Below are 17,884 nucleotides of genomic sequence, written 5' to 3'. Positions count from 1 at the left end.
AAGCACTCTGTAACTTCGATAAGTGCGCTATAAATAAAGTTTATTATTATTATGAAGAAGAAAGTTTAGTGTATTATATTTAATGCATGACATGGCGCAAGCAGAGTTAAGAGGTGTTGGACTGGAACCAACAGCTCCGGCCCGCGCTCGCTGGCTCTTTGGCAGTGCTCGTCACGCTGTCAATCATCGCATCCAAACTGTGTAAACACTGCAGCCGCAAGTTGTCAAATCAATATGTAACACTATTTATAGCCCACCAGTTCTCATTTGCATTTTCATGTTCTTAAAATTCGACGGCTGAGGGGCGTCAGGGTGGGGTAGATTTCACAGACCCCGGGTTCAATTCCCCACAGCGGTGCCTCTGGTTTGGCCCGGCGGGCGCTCTAACAAACACAATTGGCAGTGTTGGCGCGTAGCAGGCTGGCAGAGGACTGTGTCCTTGTTGCCACACTAGGAGCACTCCATGTATCAGTGGAGTTGTTTTCATACTCCGCTGACCATAGTCCAAGACTAATTATCGTCTTTGATTTTGGATATTGTAATATTGTGATGTGACATATCAGTGTCTCTTCCTGGTTTTAATCACTTAATCTCTATTTTCAACAATGTTCAAAAACAGCAAAACATTGCAGATCTGCAAGCTCACAGCACGTTGCGACGTGATGCGGGTAAACAATCTATATATCTGTAAATGTCATTGCTCATAGATAAATACTAACATGGAGCTTAGTAAAAGCAGTTTCCAAAACGTCAGATAAGACTGTCTGACCAGACAGGCTGGATTCCGGAACCAGGAAGGAACCTGAAGTGAATGAGTAACACTCTCCCCTCCAACAGACACCACCGAGGGATGTGCAAGTACTGAACCACTTAAGCTCTCTAGTGCAGGGGTATTCAACGGGGGGTCTACGACCCCTAGCGCGTCCTCAGAGTTCATAAATATGTCTGAAGAAATCCACAAATCTTTCCACACAAATTAGATGGTAGGGAAGCTGGGAAAGGACGAGCTCTTGTAATAATTGCTTTGAACTTTCCAAAGCAATCAGGAAAACCAGAGACAGACGGATGCTTTTAAAAATGTCCATAGAAAACACACTTATATTCAGTACTTGTCTCCTTTCTTCCTCATCTTTGCTCTTTTTAAATTGCCCTTTTATGACTTTGAACTTTTCATAATTTGGTACAGACCGGCAGTGCACTCACCCACCGTCCAAACATGCCAGCGTTAGATACTAATATTTCAATTTGTATTTGTGGGGAGGTTGCTCTACCACCTACAGTATGCCTAGAAAAACCCCTGCACATCTATTCTATAAAACTCTGCAGAGCTGGCTGCAAATTTCAGTGACCATGCCTGGGTCACTGAAGAAGTTTCGGAGTTCAACAAACTTGACAATTCAACGCAAGATCAAAGACTGCAATACACATTCCGCGTGTACAGCTGCAATACACATACCATCCAGCTGTATGACAGAATACACTTTCTAAAAAGGATCAGAAGTGGGAGGGGCCGAGGCCTAGTTTAATATGCAAAACCGTTTCACACAATTATTATGCTTTTTTTCTGTCTACACCAAATCTCTTGGCCAAACATTTTTGTGATGCGTTGTGAGCTTGTAGATCGGCTATTTTTGGCTAATTATGTTCCCCCCAGAATAAGGATGCTGGGTTTCACGTGGTTAAACCACTTCTCCTGCAGTTCACTGCTCAACAGGGGAAGACTGCGTTTGTGCTTGACAGCACACTGTGTGTGTGTGTGTGTGTGTGTGTGTGTGTGTGTGTGTGTGTGTGTGTGTGTGTGTGTACGCTAGGGCATTAACAGAATAATCGAATATTCGAATATTCGACTATCAAACCGACTATTCGACTATCAAACCACTATTCGATTATTCGATAAAAAAAAAAAAATTTAAAAAAAGTTTTTTTTTTTTTTTTTTTTTAGATTTTTTTTTTTTGTGTGGCTTTTCTGCAGCAGACACGCAGCTGTGAGCTCTGGTGTGACGTCAACTCGCATTCCTTGAGTCCAGTCATCAATGTCATTGAAAAAAAAAAAAAAAAAAAAACTTTTTATTTTTTTTATTTTTTATTATTTTATTATTTTATTTTTTATAATCAAATCGATTAATCGAATATTCGAATACTTATAGGTCGAATAATTCGAATACTAAAAATCACTATTCGTGAATGCCCTAGTGTACGCTCGGTTAAACCTGGCTCTGGATAAAGGTTAAAAATCCATCCAAGCATTATGAAATGAAGATAATCTTTCATGTGACACATAAGATCTGTTCGGTTGCTGTTTTCTTGGAAAACTCATTCGATAATGCTCTTGATGCAATTATTTACAATGTTTTGCACAAGGAAACATTTTAAGCCACAGCAATATCAAATATTCTAAGTAAATTTGGTAACAAGATTTACTGAGGAGGTTCCGCTTGTAAACACGACATGATAGCACAAAGAGAAGCCAGTGGTCTGGCATGTTCAGCCCACTGACTACAACTCATGATGTACTTGACATTACTGCCGACCATTTCCCAAAGCATACCGGTTGATTTTCGAGGAAGACATTGGATTCCATTTAATAGTATGAAAATCAACCTGCAGAGACTTTGCCTGAGATAGGTAATCCAACACAGTGAAACATCATTGGCGCCTTTATGTGCATTTTAATGCACTTTAAAATGCATTATATTAAACCCTATTTACTTTGTAAACCGGTATTCCCCAGGGGTCTTTCCTTGGCCCCCTCTACAGCAAAGGGTAGTTAATACCCTCACAAAAACATGTAGTAATCCTGGTCACTATACTGCCTCCCCCTGGTCAGCCGGGGCGCCTGATGGAGGAGAAGGGAACTGGTTGGAATAACGTGTTCCTTCCACGCGCTATGTCCAACCAGGGAAACTCCCCCCTGTCGGGTGATAAGAAGCGGCCTGCTTGCTCCTCATGCATTGAAGGAGGCATGAGCTTCAGCTTGGGCTCTCCCTAGGCTGGCAGAGGGTAGGTAGTGCCCAGGATTACATAGGCAATTGGCACTGGGTGAAAAAATGTGGGTTACAAAATCGTGGGATAAAAATTATTTAAAAAAAAAAAAGTTTACCAGGCTATATTCTGACATGCCCAGAATAGGACGCTAGTGTTCAAGTGGTTAAATAAGTGCGGATTGATTTGAAAAGTGAAAAATAGTCCCTGGATTTAAGATTTCACGAACTAAATCAGAATCTGAATTATTTGACAAGGTATGATGGCGCATACAAGGAATTTGTCTGGGTGAAGTTGTTGCATTACACATTTAAATTATTTAAAGCTATTTGCTCAAAACATGAAGAAAAGCAACCGTATTTAATCCATGGAAGAGCAGCATTTGTATCATATTCTGACATCCATGACTTATTAACTTTGAATAAAATCTAAAGATAAAGTCATTAACGAGATATATTAACAATATATGGCCAAAGCTGTGAATAGACAATGTATGAATGGCGGTATGGTCCTTTAGGTAATAATAACAGTACATATCAGATAACATTCTATATGTCTCTGACCTGGTTGTTCTAGGTGGGGCGGGCGAGGTTCGATTAGTTTATTTGCTCTCCTCTTCTCCGGCCTCTCTTTGGCTTTCTGCTTCAGACACTGAATCATGAAGTACTCCAGCTAAACAACACACAAGCACGCACACGCACACACACACACACACACACACACACACACACACACACACACACACACACACACACACACACACACACACACACTCATTAAACATTTAACATCAATATAAAACACAAGGCACCATATGCAGTACAGTTGTCGTGACTTCAGTTAGGCGCCAATCTTCTCAATATATCAAAAAACTGCCTCCTTTCCTTCCCCCCTTGTGTCCCCTATACTACTAAGTGCAACACTAAAATCCCATTAGTTTCGGTCATGTCCTCTGTTAAATATTTATTTGACAAAAAGCTTGCTGTGCACAGACATATAAGACCGGTGCACTGGTTTGACGAGAAACAGATCTGCAGAAAAGGCTTTTCAGGAATAAATACAAGAGTGCGACCGTCATTGATACCCGTATATTTTTTTACAGTTAAGTTACAGCATACAATATAATCATAACAGGTTTCAGGAGCTCGGGGCACATTGAACTCATTTACAACACACATACAAACATGGCCCTTTTCAGATTATTAATCAAAATAAAAGGGACACACACGTTTCTCTGCAGCTTGCAACATTCATACAATAATCAATATTTACTGTGAGCAAGGTGATCACTAGCACCGCCTAAAAGAAAAGAAATGATTGATGATGTGTTTTTATGCCCTACTGAGGTCATAACTTACCACACTGCCAAAGTAGCGGCCCACAAAGACATGGTTGAGAGAGGGCAGCTCCAGGTAGGTGGCTCCCAGGTCCCGGGACAGCTGGAGACCCTCGCTGTGAGGCACACAGCTGCTCCAGTCTGACGCACACAAGGGACACGTGCACGGAGGACCCTCATCTGCAGCAGTAGAGAGCAGAGACATACTGTAGGCGAGGTAGGGATGGCACGCAATTGCCTGCACAGTAAAACTCCTCGTGTTAACCCATTAAGACCCGAGGACGATTCTACAAATGCCTTCTAAAACAGTTTTTTTTAAAGACTCACGCTGCTATATCAGTGGTGCTCAAATGTTTTCATGTCAAGGACCCCCAAAATTATATGTATTTGGCCGCGGACCCCGATCTCAATATAGTTTGTTCCAGGGACCCCCCGGAAGCAAAGATTTCAGTTACAAATGTTCGCTTAAAAATATATATATTCAAAGATTTGCACAAATTTTCACAATTTTTCAAAAATAGCAGATCTACAAGCTCATAGCGCGGCACACGGGTTAAATAACACTGAGAATTTCCCTATTCCCCTTCCTGCAACCTTCTGCCTCGATTGGAGCTTGGCGATTGACCAATATATTATGGCTACCATGCGGACATATCTTGGTCACTCGCTCTTATGTTTTTGTTACTTAGGATTGTTTTCGTGACCACAATTAATTAAAGGTAGGGTAAGTGATATTTTTTCGTTAAAACAAAAAGTATTTTGTTAAAAGGTTAAAGCACTAAATTCTGATAGTAATCATTGCTATAGAGTGTTTGTTCAGTAACAGGAGTCTCCCCGTCTCTCCAGCTCTTTAATTCCGGTAGGTGTCAAAATCTCAGCCAATCAGGAGAAAGTACCCATTTTTAAGCTTCATTTTTATAGTGTTCCAGTTCCAATTTTTTCTGCTCATTTCTTAGTGATCACAATTTCACTTGTTTAATCTATATCCTGATTGAGTTCTCTATCCTGATTGGATGAAATTGGAAATGAAGCTGAAACTGAAACGAAAATGCATTTTCTGTTTTATAAAGAGGTGGAGAGACAAGGAGACTCATTTTACTGAACAAACACTCTATAGCAATGAGTACTATCAGAATATAGAGCTATTTAACACTTATTTTAACCAAAGAAAATCACTTACCCAACCCTACCTTTAATTGTTCACAACTTTAATTTAGATACCATGATGAAACAGACGCTAGGCTCATTGTTTACATGGCATCTTATCGTCTAAAAATGTAAAGATTGTTACTTCGAATATTGTTTAGAATAGACTGATGCTAGGTTCTTAGTTTACCTGGGATCCTAGTTTCTTGAGGCACTACACTGTCTCTCTGCATTCTGTATGTGATTGTAAACTGTATAACTCAGAGAGTGTGCAAAGGTAACCAAATGGACCCGAAAGGGTCCATTTGGTGTATACAGCCAAACGAAAGCGTTAAAACAGGTCCATGAGCAAACCATAAATGCAAATAATGATTTGGCTTTCATTTTAAGCAGCTCCAAAAAGCACATTGATAGGGCTTGTCATATCTAGCAGCAGAACGCAACAGATGCTGAACTTGAAGATTGGGTGGGAAACAATGCAACAAGACGGGGTCTAACGAAGGCGTGGCTTCCATGTGGATCTGGGACATCAAGCTGAAAGTCTGTGATGACTTATCTATGACATACGACTCCACATTTGGCCTCAGGTTTCAGACCGATTCAACTGCCATTCACTACCATATAAAATATTATGTAAATGTGTAAAATATTAAATAATATTAAATAAAAGTTAAATAAAAGTTAAATATTTTAAATATACTAGACCATACCCGGTCGACGCATCCGTGGGGGGATATGCGCACAGGATCTGGCAACCCGGGAGGCGACATTGTTTGACACATAAACGCTAATAAGAAGCTGAGATTTGATGAAATCGAAAAACGGGCTTCACAGTTGCGTTCAGATGGTAATGGTCAATGGCTGTGTGCAAAATCAGAGCAATTGGTCCAGCCACTGAGGAGAACCGGGTTGTGACACCACTACACCACTACACCACTTCACCACTACAGAGGTTACTAGAATTATAGTAGGATTGAAAGAATATGGAACATATATACTTCCTTGGCCTACCGGCAACATGTACAATAAATTTGGCAATGATTGGCCCAGCGGTTTGCGAGATTAACCCTGGACACACACGCGCGTGCGCACACACGCACGCACACGCACACGCACACGCACGCATACACACACACACACGCATACACACACACACACACACACACACGCACACGCACACGCACACGCACACGCACACGCACACGCACACACACAGTCACACTCACACACACACACACACACACACACACACACACACACACACACACACACACACACACACACACACACACACACACACACACACACACTCTCCTTGACGTCTTGGCCCCTAGGAGCCATGCCGTAATAATAAAGCTATAATAACCTAGCTATAGACTCTGGTTTCTGCATTGAAATAAGCACTGTCTAAAGAACACCCATAATATAGCTTTGTGTGTGGGGAAATTAAAGCAGACACAGTGAACAGAGAGAATTAGAGGGATTAGGACGGATAGGAAGAAAGGGGCCATAGAAAGATTGCGCAACGAAGGAGAGAGCCAGAGAGAGAAGAGAAGAAACGAGTGGGGCGTGTACTGTTACTGTATGCGCCAAGACATTTGATAAAGCATGCTACTGATAAAACTCTACATGTTACAAATGTAACAGAGAGACAAATTCCATTTGTGCATTGTGTGTTTATGAGAGATAGATATATAGATTCAGACAGACAGACAGACAGACAGACAGACAGACAGAAAGAGAGACAGACAGACAGACAGAAAGACGGATGGACGGATGGACAGATAGACGGATAGACGGATAGACGGATAGACGGATAGACGGATAGACAGATAGACAGATAGACAGATAGATAGACAGACAGACAGACAGACAGACAGACAGACAGACAGACAGACAGACAGACAGACAGACAGACAGACAGACAGACAGACAGACAGACAGACAGACAGACAGACAGACAGACAGACAGACAGACAGATAGATAGATAGACTGATAGATAGATAGAGATGTCATGGCTCTGTGCACAAATCCATCCGTGTGTGTGCACTGGAGTTCATGCGCGCTCAAGAGGTTCTCCTCAACGTGTATGCCCTGGGTGATCTACAACCCACCTAGCAGGAGGTACATTACTAAGAGCTCACACATCGCTCTCTGCAGTCATCGGGGGGGTTCAGACTGAGAGAATGCACACAGAGTCACACAACAATAAGACAAGACAAACGGAGCCAGTCTACAGCTAGCGAGCCTCGCTCCCCGCCAAGACCTCCCTCTAGACACCCACAGTAAACTCCTTAGTGTTAATGTTACTCAAAGAGTGCACGAATGGAACCAAATGGACCCTTACACTACAGAGCCATTTTTGTGCACTTTCTGAGTCAAATTAACACTGAGGATTTTAGGGTACACCCTGCTCTGAAGGTCTGACAGCATCTCAAAGAATCTTGAGCAGCCGAGCTAAAAATACAGGCTGGCAACAACATGTAACAGGCTCCTTTCTAGGTTTTTCAATCAAAACAAAACAGTGTCAGAGTTCTGCCGTAGAGTTTTTTAGTTTTTGATGTTCATAAATACACAACTAGATTAGTATCACCATCCACTATAGCTAGCCCGAATGAACTTCAGACACGTGATCTACAGTTTAAGCTATGGCTGTGTTTTTGCATTTGCTTGTTTGTTTGTGCGTGTATGTGCAGTGCACACAAATGCACGTCCTTTCCTGCCAGTTGGAGTTTTTTTTCCATTTTGCAGGGCTCATAATGGCCACGCTATGGACTTGGACTAATGTCTTGCGTTGGTTTGTTTGTTATAAAGACGCATTAGAGGGAGCAGCCTGCAGGCGGCCAAGCTTAAATTTAATCAAGAGGATCCTCTCCATTGCTGAGAGGACAGGCTAGAGGACAAAGACGCTCAGACAGACATCTCCGTGGTCCAGTGTGAGGAACAGATTTCTAATAATAAAATCAACAACAAAAATCAAATCAGTGTCAAAAGCACTGAAATTGCAAGCAATCACCTTACGCAAACACAATGATGATAAAAAGATGAGTCATGAAAATTCATCAAGATTGACAACAGAAAAGAAATACATATTTGACAATGCCTCAGCTCCAACCTCAAAAATCCTGAAGTGTTCATTTAACACAATAATTTAGTGCCAGAGTTAAGTGAACACAGGATTTCCCAATGCCGCCTTCAGATCCCGGGTTCCGATAAAACGGTGGACGGTATATGATGCCAGGAGAGGCCATTTTAAAGGCTTTATGGTCAGACCTATAATTCTCTTCTTAAGTAAGATGGACAAGGGCAAAATGTCAACCAATTACTTCTCACCATTGAGCCTGGCTCCCACGGCGACCAGGATAACAGGAACTCCCCAGTGCCTCAGTAAGGGGCGGAGCCTGGGCGCGTAGCCGTTCCTCACCTGCTGGAACGCTAGCTTGTCGTTAACCGAGTACTTAATGACCAGGATGTCCGCCTGCTCCAGAACACTCCGCACGCTGGCCCAGTCACTGTCCAGCAAGTCCTACACAGAGCGGAAGAATAGAAGAAAACAATGGAATTAGGCCTGTCACGATTATTGCGTAATTGCCTAATAGTAATTGTTTTGCATAATCGTCATAATCATTTCCATGCTATTTATTTTTTTACTACAAGCTCATAATGCAAGTTTGTAGATGGTCTAATTCCACGACTTTTTACACATTTTGAAAGCATAAAGTAAATACCACCCATGACCAGAAATGTTATTTTAAAACAACGCCAGACGCCAGAGGGTTATTTGTCATATCTACTGTGTGGGATTTTTTTTACCAAGCCTAAAAGCCAAACAGGAATGTCATTTTTGTATTTGTATGTTCCAATGTTCAATGCCAAAAAACAAATTAAATAATTAATCGCAAGTATAGTGTTAATCGTCAAATGTCATGATCGTGACAACCCTAGAATGAACAGTTTGCAGGCGGAGACATTCCACCCGCCGTGGGAGTCACAAAGATCAGTGAGCAAGCCGTAACGCTAACCTAACAGTACCTGTAAACATCCCACCTTCATTCTACTGAACAAACACCTCTGCAGGGAATGGAATGAGTGAGTGAGCTTTAACCTGAGTGTTGCAAAAGCTTTTGTTATATACCAACAACAACAGCAAGGCCTGATTCATCTCATTGCGTAGAAGAAAAAAACCAAAAAGATTTATTGATCTTGGAGGGGACAAAAGCACAAGTAGATAGAGAACTTGGACTGTGGCAACAGCAGTCTTTAGGGGGTTAGACAGCACTACAGTGGGCTGCACTGAGGGGTAAGAACACAGAACAATGTCTCACGCAGTATCAAATTCATATTATGCAAAAGTTGCAAAAAAGGTCCTTGGAACAATGGAGACATTTTCTTAAGGCTTCACTGGCATCACTGCTGCAAGGCAAGCAAGCAAGCAGCCTTGGAATTTCAAATGTGGGTACAACAGTACACAGCACTGTTGTATGCCGAGGGGAGAGAGACTAACGTAAACAGCCACTCACAATCCTTTAAAACATGACAATGCGCTGACAAAAATATCTCACTTCCTTCCCTGGGTGCCGTGTTGTTTTGGCCTGCCCTGACCTTGCTCTGCCTCTGCACATTAAATACGGGCAAAAAAAGAAAATACACCGTCTTCACTCATGCAGATAAACGATCACAAAACAGAGATGAGGACAGAAAACACAGATGAGGACGCAGGGATGACAACAAAGAGATGACCAAACAGAGAGATGAGTGTTTAGATTAGAGATGCACGATATTGAGAAGGAAAGAAATTCTGATTACCGATTATTTGCACGGTCAAATCAACCGATACTGATATTGCAATACAGGTTTCTTTCCAGTAGGGTTTACCTTACACCTGTTATACAGTAACTGTGATTCTGGGTGCAGATGCAGACTCCTAATAAACAGCGCATTCTTATTACCTGATGTATTAGGCCTACTGATGCACATTAGTGCAAGCAATGTAAATGTAGTATTTTCACTTAACATTATTCCAACTTGTTGACCCCATTGGAAAGCTTCTCCAGCAAACACTGACTGAATCTGCAGCCTTCATCATCACAAAAGGCTTTTTCAGCTTCACATGCATACAGTAGGCTACCGATTAATCGTGCATCACTGGTTGAGATACAGATAATATATGAAGCCATGGTAACGCATCAGAATCAACATTCAGATGACTCCTAACAGAACCGATATTTACTGTTTTCTCACCCTAATTGGTTGGATATGAATACATTTATATGACATGCATTCAGTGTAGGGATGGATGGATGATAAACACTTATGTCAGTTGTGCAGAGGTGCTTGGATATCTATCTATCTATCTATCTATCTATCTATCTATATATCTATCTATCTATCTATCTATCTATCTATGTACCTCAATGGTTCTAAAATTGGGGGGTAGGGGTTTCCAGGGGGGCCCCAGCCAAACTACATATTGCATCAAAATCGACTATTTGAAAATAGCAGATCTGCGTTGTGGGCTTGTAGATTTGCTATTTCCTCTAAAATCTTGACATTTTGAAATATACATCTTAGTGCCAGACTAAATCTGGGGGTCCTTGGACAAATACACATTCATTTGGGGGTCCTTGACATAAAACATGTTGACGGCCATTGATCTATCTGTTAACGACCAAAAACAACACTTACCCAGCTTGGACAGTCTCGGACCACCACAGTGACGTCTCCAAACACGCGTGAGGTGTACTCCATGAAGGCCGGGTTATGCACGCTGTCCTCCAGGTCCCGGGGGCCCAGCACGGCGCCGTGACCCAGGTAGCTCCACAGCAAGCCCCCCTGCAGCTGTCCCTGGCCCATGGGCTCCTCTCCTGGCCCAACCCCTCCAGGGCACTCGCTGCCCAGGGCCACGATGTGAATGGACCTGCAAAGAAGTGCAACCAGCAGGTAGCAGCCAAACAAAAGCCATGCATGATGATGGGGACAATTTGGTAGATCTGTCACCCTGAGACGAAAACCACTCAGTTGGTGGGAGAGGAGGACATGATGAGTTGACATGCACTGACTGAACTGCAGGTGCAGAGAGAGGCTGACTTATTGGTCTTCCTTATTGATTACATTGTGATTATAATTTATTACATTGTTGTGACTGTCTGTCACACAGTGCATCAGTGGTATGTCATTGAATAAAATGACTGAGAGCACAATCCTCGAAAGACCCATAACCTCACTGCCTTGAATACTAATATAATATCATTGGGGTTTTTTTGTATTTTTTTTATCTGGATATGATGATGATGTGTTTAGCTGCTGTTATTAGTATTATTAATAATAAGAATACAAATAATAATAATAATAATAATAATAATAATAACAGTAAAAAACATCTTCATCATCACATCCAGTTAAAATATATATATATATATTATTATGGCTACCTGTGATTAAAAAAAAAGAAAGAAAATAAACTGAAACATGCAAGCGGGACAAAGGGTCTCCCCATCGTTTGCATGGATGCATTCAAGCAGCTATAACTTACATTGTGGTGGTCAGTAGTGTTGTCCACTGCTCTAGTACATGGTGGTGGTCAGACTCAGTACAGTGTTCTCTCTATCCACTGCTCTATGCTCCAGAGCACGTCCGATCCCTTATGGTCCCTCCACGCTGCGTTTCTTTTCACATCAGTCTGCAGCCTCTCTATGGTCTGCAGTCAGTCACAGCCTGGGCTGTTTTCCGCAATGAGCCAAACGGCTCCAACACGCTCCGCGCCGCCGCCGCTAATGCCTCCTCTCATCCCCGGGAAGGATCGAAGGAACACCACGACGGGAGAGTTGGTTCTTCGCGATCCCTCGCATTTCCCTCGTCGTTGTTCATTCATAAAGCGACCCCGATCGGTGACGCAGCCTTTACGTGGGGTCTCTCTCTCTCTATAATGTCCCGTCTCTCGCCGCTCCGCTGCAGAGGAGAGGTGCACCGGTCCGGACAGCCAGTGTTCAGCTGGGTACTGGAGCAGGAGCCGCCAGTGCGCTAGACACTAACAAGTTGTCTCTGCTTTGTGGGTAACACACTGAGGCGACGCACGGAAAGAGGCATTGCTGCTGCTGCTGCTGCTGCTGCAATGTGTCCATACAATCCATACTGATTGACGATTATTGATCCAATTACGTCACCCAACCTGATCAAGTCCCATGCACGCGTAAAAGAAACAATGATAGGAGTGGAGAGAGAGAGAGAGGAGAGGACCGACACCAGTGGTCCCGCCTGACTCAGCAGCACACGCACGCGCACACACACACACACACACACACAGCACACAGGCACAGCCAGGGGATGCACGCACGCGCATATACGAGCACGTAGCAGCAGCAGCAGCAGCATGATCTTAGATTAATTCATTTTCTCTGCTGTACGTGTCCCATAGTCATTATGCTGTGTGAATGTTCCTGTGAAGATGGACAGAAGAGGGTGTGTGTGTGTGTGTGTGTGTGTGTGTGTGTGTGTGTGTGTGTGTGTGTGTGTGTGTGTGTGTGTGTGTGGGGGGGGGGGGGACGGGGGGGGACTTATAACATGTTCTGCCAATACCCATTGAAACATTGGGTCAAACCGAACGTTGACATTTTGAAAACAACAAGGTACTTTAGCTAGCCATAATGATTGATTAATGACTGTCTTGTTCCAACTACTAAGTCATGATGGACTATGAAATAAAATACAATTCTCCCAGTCCTAGCCCTCAGACTGAAACCATTCATAATTGTGTCAAAAAGGGGGCATCAAGTTTGGCCAGTATAAAAAACATGGGTTTGTAGTATGTCCCAGCATCAACCTCACCTCATGTAACTTCCTGTGCTAAACCAAAGCAAGCACATGAAGGTCCAGTGGTGGAAGAAGTACTAACTTTTAAGTCCTGTGTTCAAATATACTTACCGGTAGGTACTAAAATACAAGTAATCATTATTGTGGCCCACTTCACAATTACGATATACAAGCTTGCGTACTATTTTCAATTAGCCAAATTATACAATAGCACTTACGTAAATGATTGTTTAATGTATGTTTTTGTAATAATATAAATCTGCAAAGTAACTATAGGCCTAACTAAAGTTTTCAAATAAGTAAGTGGAGTAAAAAGTACGATATATTGCCCCTGAGATGTGGTGGAATAGAGGTACAAATTAGATGATGAAGGTCAGTCAAAAAGTGTGAGATACTGTACAGGCCTTGTTCATTTATAAGAGCTCTATTCCACTCTGAATAATGAAAATGTCATTAGAAGTGTCCAATAGATAACAACTAACAGGAAAGTAAGAGAGGCTGTTTGCAGCCTGGCAGCCTCGCTGTGAGGCTACTTGCTGATGTTGGTAAAAGGTGAGGAGTCGGGCAATGGGTCATAAATAATTGGGAGGATGCTCCAGTAAAGCTGCTCACTGGTAATCTCACTTGTGATATCACTGGTAATCTGATTGGTAGTCTGACTGGTAATATAGCTCTTAATCTCACTGGTAATATCACTGGCAGTCTCACCGGTAATCTCACTAGTAATTTCACTGGTAGGTCACTCACTTGTCACTCTTTGGACCAGTATCATGGTCAGTATGGTCAGAATCATGGTCTTATCATGACAGTATCATGACAGTATTGTTGTGATTTTGGTTGACCAACCATATGGTCCCTAAAGAGTCTCCCTCTAACTAAGGGTGGTGAGTGATGTTTCTGTTGAGTCGCACGTGCGGAGAACATGATGACACCAGGCAGTATCACACGACAAGCTCTCAAGTTTAATACACACATAGAGAATATATACAGTATTGTACAGTGGACACATGACGTGACCAGAAGATATGGAACAAGAACAAGAACAGAATGGATAGGAATAGAACATGCATCTTGTATCATTGTGCACAGACGTCAGTCTCTCTGATAAAGTAGTTGATGGTCATCGTATCACGGATATCAATATGCTTACGTATGCACATGTGTGTACTGGGTCAAGCAGATAAAGGTCATAAATCATGACAAGTATCATGGTCAGTATCAGGTCAATATCATGTCAGAATCATGGTCAGTATCATGTCAGTATCATGGTCAGTAATCAGTATCATGGTCAGTATCATGTCAATATCATGTCAGTATCATGTCAGTAAGGTCAATATCATGTCAGAATCATGTCAGTAAGGTCGGTATCATGTCATTATCATGTCAGTAATTTCCCTTGTGTTTTATTCCTTTATTTAACCATGCAAGTAAAATTCTCATTGAGATTCAAATCTATTTTCTAAGAGCGACTCACTGGTAATTTCACTGGTAGTTTCACTGGTAGTCTCCTTGAAATCCTTCGGGTAATCTAACCTTTGTAGAATTTTACGTGTTAATTTAACTCTGAGAGTGTAAAAAAAAATCCCACGAAATGGTATTCGAACACACTCGTGTGTTACTATTTAAATGCATACAGTGCATGTGTGTCAGTATTTCAATTCATAGCTGGTTAGTACAAAGTGTTCATAGAATGAGTACTGTTGGAGATTTGACCTGCACCCCATTATCTGTACTGAAATCTCTAATTATACATTCACATAATCTTGTGTGTGTGTGTGTGTGTGTGTGTGTGTGTGTGTGTGTGTGTGTGTGTGTGTGTGTGTGTGTGTGTGTGTGTGTGTGTGTGTGTGTGTGTGTGTGTGTGTGTGTGTGTGTGTGTGTGTGTGTGTGTGTGTGTGTGTGTGTGTGTGTGTGTGTGTGTGACGGGCATAAATGGGGCTCCGACAGACCGACTGACCTCAAACTTGGCGTGTGTTGCAGATGACCCGGGGGTGTGCAGTGCTGAGTGCAAGTGGCAATTTGGTCAGACCAACGGTTTCCGAGAACAAAAAAACATGAATATCTGTATTCTGTAGCCTATATCTGTCTGTCCGCGGGTCTATGAAGGACGCTAGGGTTCATGTGGTTAATAAACTTCAGAACTTGTCTTGTGAGACTGCTTGGTGTCTTGTTCTCAGAGCTCGCTGCTTGCGTGCAGAGAAGTAATTTCAACTGAATGACCACTCACCACCCCTTAATAAAGGAAAAATCTTATGACCACAACAGAGGTCTACTTAATTCACAACAAGGACACTATTTTCAAGTGAGAAAAGAGAGAGAAAAGAGGATGCCATGTAGGTGCTTCAACTTGTGCATGCAATGTATCCATTTGTAACTCTGGGAGTATATAAATGTGGAAGGTCCATTTGGTTGCATTTGTAACTGAACAAAGAGGATCTTACTGAACTTTCACACAGCAATAGCGCATGGGCTACAATATAGTGAAATTAATCCTAATAGTATTTGTTGACTCTTCATCAACTCGCTGATAGCCTAAAGAAAAGCTCACACATACTAATTTAGATTAGAGAGCTTCTGTAACATTCTTGAAGCATCATATTTCATGCTGAAAATGCAAGAGATTTCACATTGTGGGATTGATTTTCTCAACAAACCGCTGAATAAGAATGTGCAAGTACTCACACAGGGCAGTTAGGCAGTTTGGCTGTGGTTACTGTCTGGGCATCAGCTATAGCTGGATAATAGAAGTCACAATCACACATCAACAGAGATCACAGCCAACCGCATATCTCCATATTTTAACTTTTTATGTTTTTTCGTAAATGAATGTCCAACTTTGTCAAACAAGAGTGTCACACAAAAGTATAGAAAATAACAGATCTACAAGCTTGCAAAAACGAAAGATCTACAAGCTCATGAAAATAGCAGCTCTACAAGCACAATGCTTCGTTATGCAACACGTTGTGAGCTTGTAGATCGGGTAGTTTCAGCCTGTGACACCATCGTAGGGCCTACTAGCCTGGTAAACCATCCCGGGGTGGAGGTATACCATTGTATGACAGAGTATGAAATATGTCTTAAGTGGTTGCATGATCCAAGAGAAACAATTAGTGACTATCATAAAAAGCTTGTAACCAATTCACCATATTTGACTACAAGCCAATGAGCAGGATTCAAATATGAACTTTAAAAACATTTTATTAAGTGAATTTAGCGAGTTAGTACACATTTTTGGGACAAGGATATATGGATACTCGTAAAACAATGGTACACAGTGACAACTAAACATTTTAGACAATGATTAACAATAACCAATTGAAACAAACTATTAGTATGTAAGACCAGATGAGATAAGATAAACCTTTATTGAGAACATTCAGGTGTCAATAATAATAACTGTAATTACATTGTTTAAGTAGCACTTTTCAAAAGCAGGAGTTACAACGTGCTAGACATACTGTGTCCTGTCGTCTTTATGCTGTGAAGTTGACTGCAGCTGTGGTTTACAGCTGATGCCTACAGGTTGGGGAGGGGTCTCTTAAAAAATTGCATTTAAAAGAATGGGTCTAACAATTACTTTGCCAAGAAAAATGGGGGTGGGGGCTTAAAGGTTATGTTCTGTAAGGAAAGTTTTCTTTTTCTTTTTTGCCAATACCCATTAAAAAGTTGGGGTATTAAACACTTGACATTTTGAAAACAATAAGGTATAGCCTACCTTACAGCAGATGGCACTATAACATAATGATTGATTAATGACTTGTTCCAGCTACAAAATCTATGATGGACTATTCAATTTTGTACCAGCCCTCAGACTGGGTCAGTGGTAGCCATGGTTCACATGACGCTTGTCATGGTATGACAGTCATGTTTCAGGGCTAGGTCAGTGGCACCATTCATAATTTAGTCAAAAGGAAGGCATTGACTTTCTGGGCATTAGAAGAAAGAAAAAAAAGTTTGGTTTTAAGACATGGACTTTTATGTCCCAGCTAGTGCACCAACCTCAACATAGTAACATGCAACTTTGCTAAACCAAAGTGAGCAGCTGCAGGTCAACTGCAACGAGACAAAACAGAAATGATAAAAATCCATAGTTAACGTATAAACTTGAATTCAAAAATCCATCAGGAAAACCAGAGACAGACAAATGCTTTTAAAATGCCATAAAAACATACCTCTACACTTTTCACAGGAGGAAACCACTCACAGAAGCCTAATGATTAACCTTGCAGTCCGTGGTAATAGTGGCAGAGGTATGACAAACATAGCATCTGCTGCCTGTGAAAGGCTTTTAGTGCATCTGGATTGATTCAGCTAAAGAAGGGGGGAAATTATGTCGCTCCAGTGACACAGGGGCCTGTCCAGTTGCAGTTGGGGAAGGGGAAAATGTATTCACACAACTTTAAAAACAGCTTCTGCTGAAGTTAAATAAGGTTTTCGTCAAGTTTGAATAGTTTGACCAGGCTCAGAATTCCCCACGTGTCACCATAATTTCAGATAGACAGTACTGTCAGTGTATTCATTGGGTTGTTTCAGAGAGTTATGGGGTTCTGTAAATGCATTAAGAAGAAAATGTACATCTGAACCCATTTTATTTTTAAAAGCAAGTTACA

The 17,884-nt window shown here is 41.8% G+C and overlaps 1 protein-coding gene and 1 long non-coding RNA gene across 2 annotated transcripts in view; one reads left to right on the top strand and one right to left on the bottom strand.

Annotated features, from left to right (window-relative positions):
- rhobtb3 (Rho related BTB domain containing 3) overlaps window positions 1–12,021 on the bottom strand; it is a gene marked incomplete at its 3' end in the record, with an annotated part of 49,483 nt that extends 37,462 nt beyond the window's left edge. The window contains exons 1-5 of the mRNA XM_084062401.1: window positions 11,998–12,021; window positions 11,151–11,382; window positions 8,799–8,991; window positions 4,341–4,498; window positions 3,546–3,654 (exon numbers count right to left, since the gene is read on the bottom strand). Coding sequence (XP_083918527.1) covers window positions 3,546–3,654; window positions 4,341–4,498; window positions 8,799–8,991; window positions 11,151–11,382; window positions 11,998–11,999 — 694 coding nt within the window. The 5' untranslated portion in view covers window positions 12,000–12,021. The remainder of the gene's footprint in view (window positions 1–3,545; window positions 3,655–4,340; window positions 4,499–8,798; window positions 8,992–11,150; window positions 11,383–11,997) is intronic.
- Window positions 12,022–16,460: 4,439 nt separating this feature from the next.
- Window positions 16,461–17,810, top strand: LOC311048344. The gene is made up of 2 exons (XR_014601086.1): window positions 16,461–17,094; window positions 17,159–17,810. It is a non-coding gene; the product is annotated as an uncharacterized lncRNA (long non-coding RNA).
- Window positions 17,811–17,884: the final 74 nt, after the last annotated feature.

This window comes from Gymnoscopelus microlampas (genome assembly GCF_963454915.1).
Source record: "Gymnoscopelus microlampas genome assembly, chromosome: 7".
Taxonomy (NCBI): Eukaryota; Metazoa; Chordata; class Actinopteri; order Myctophiformes; family Myctophidae; genus Gymnoscopelus; species Gymnoscopelus microlampas.
Note: the sequence above shows the minus strand (reverse complement) of the source record. Positions and strands in the feature narration are given on the sequence as shown.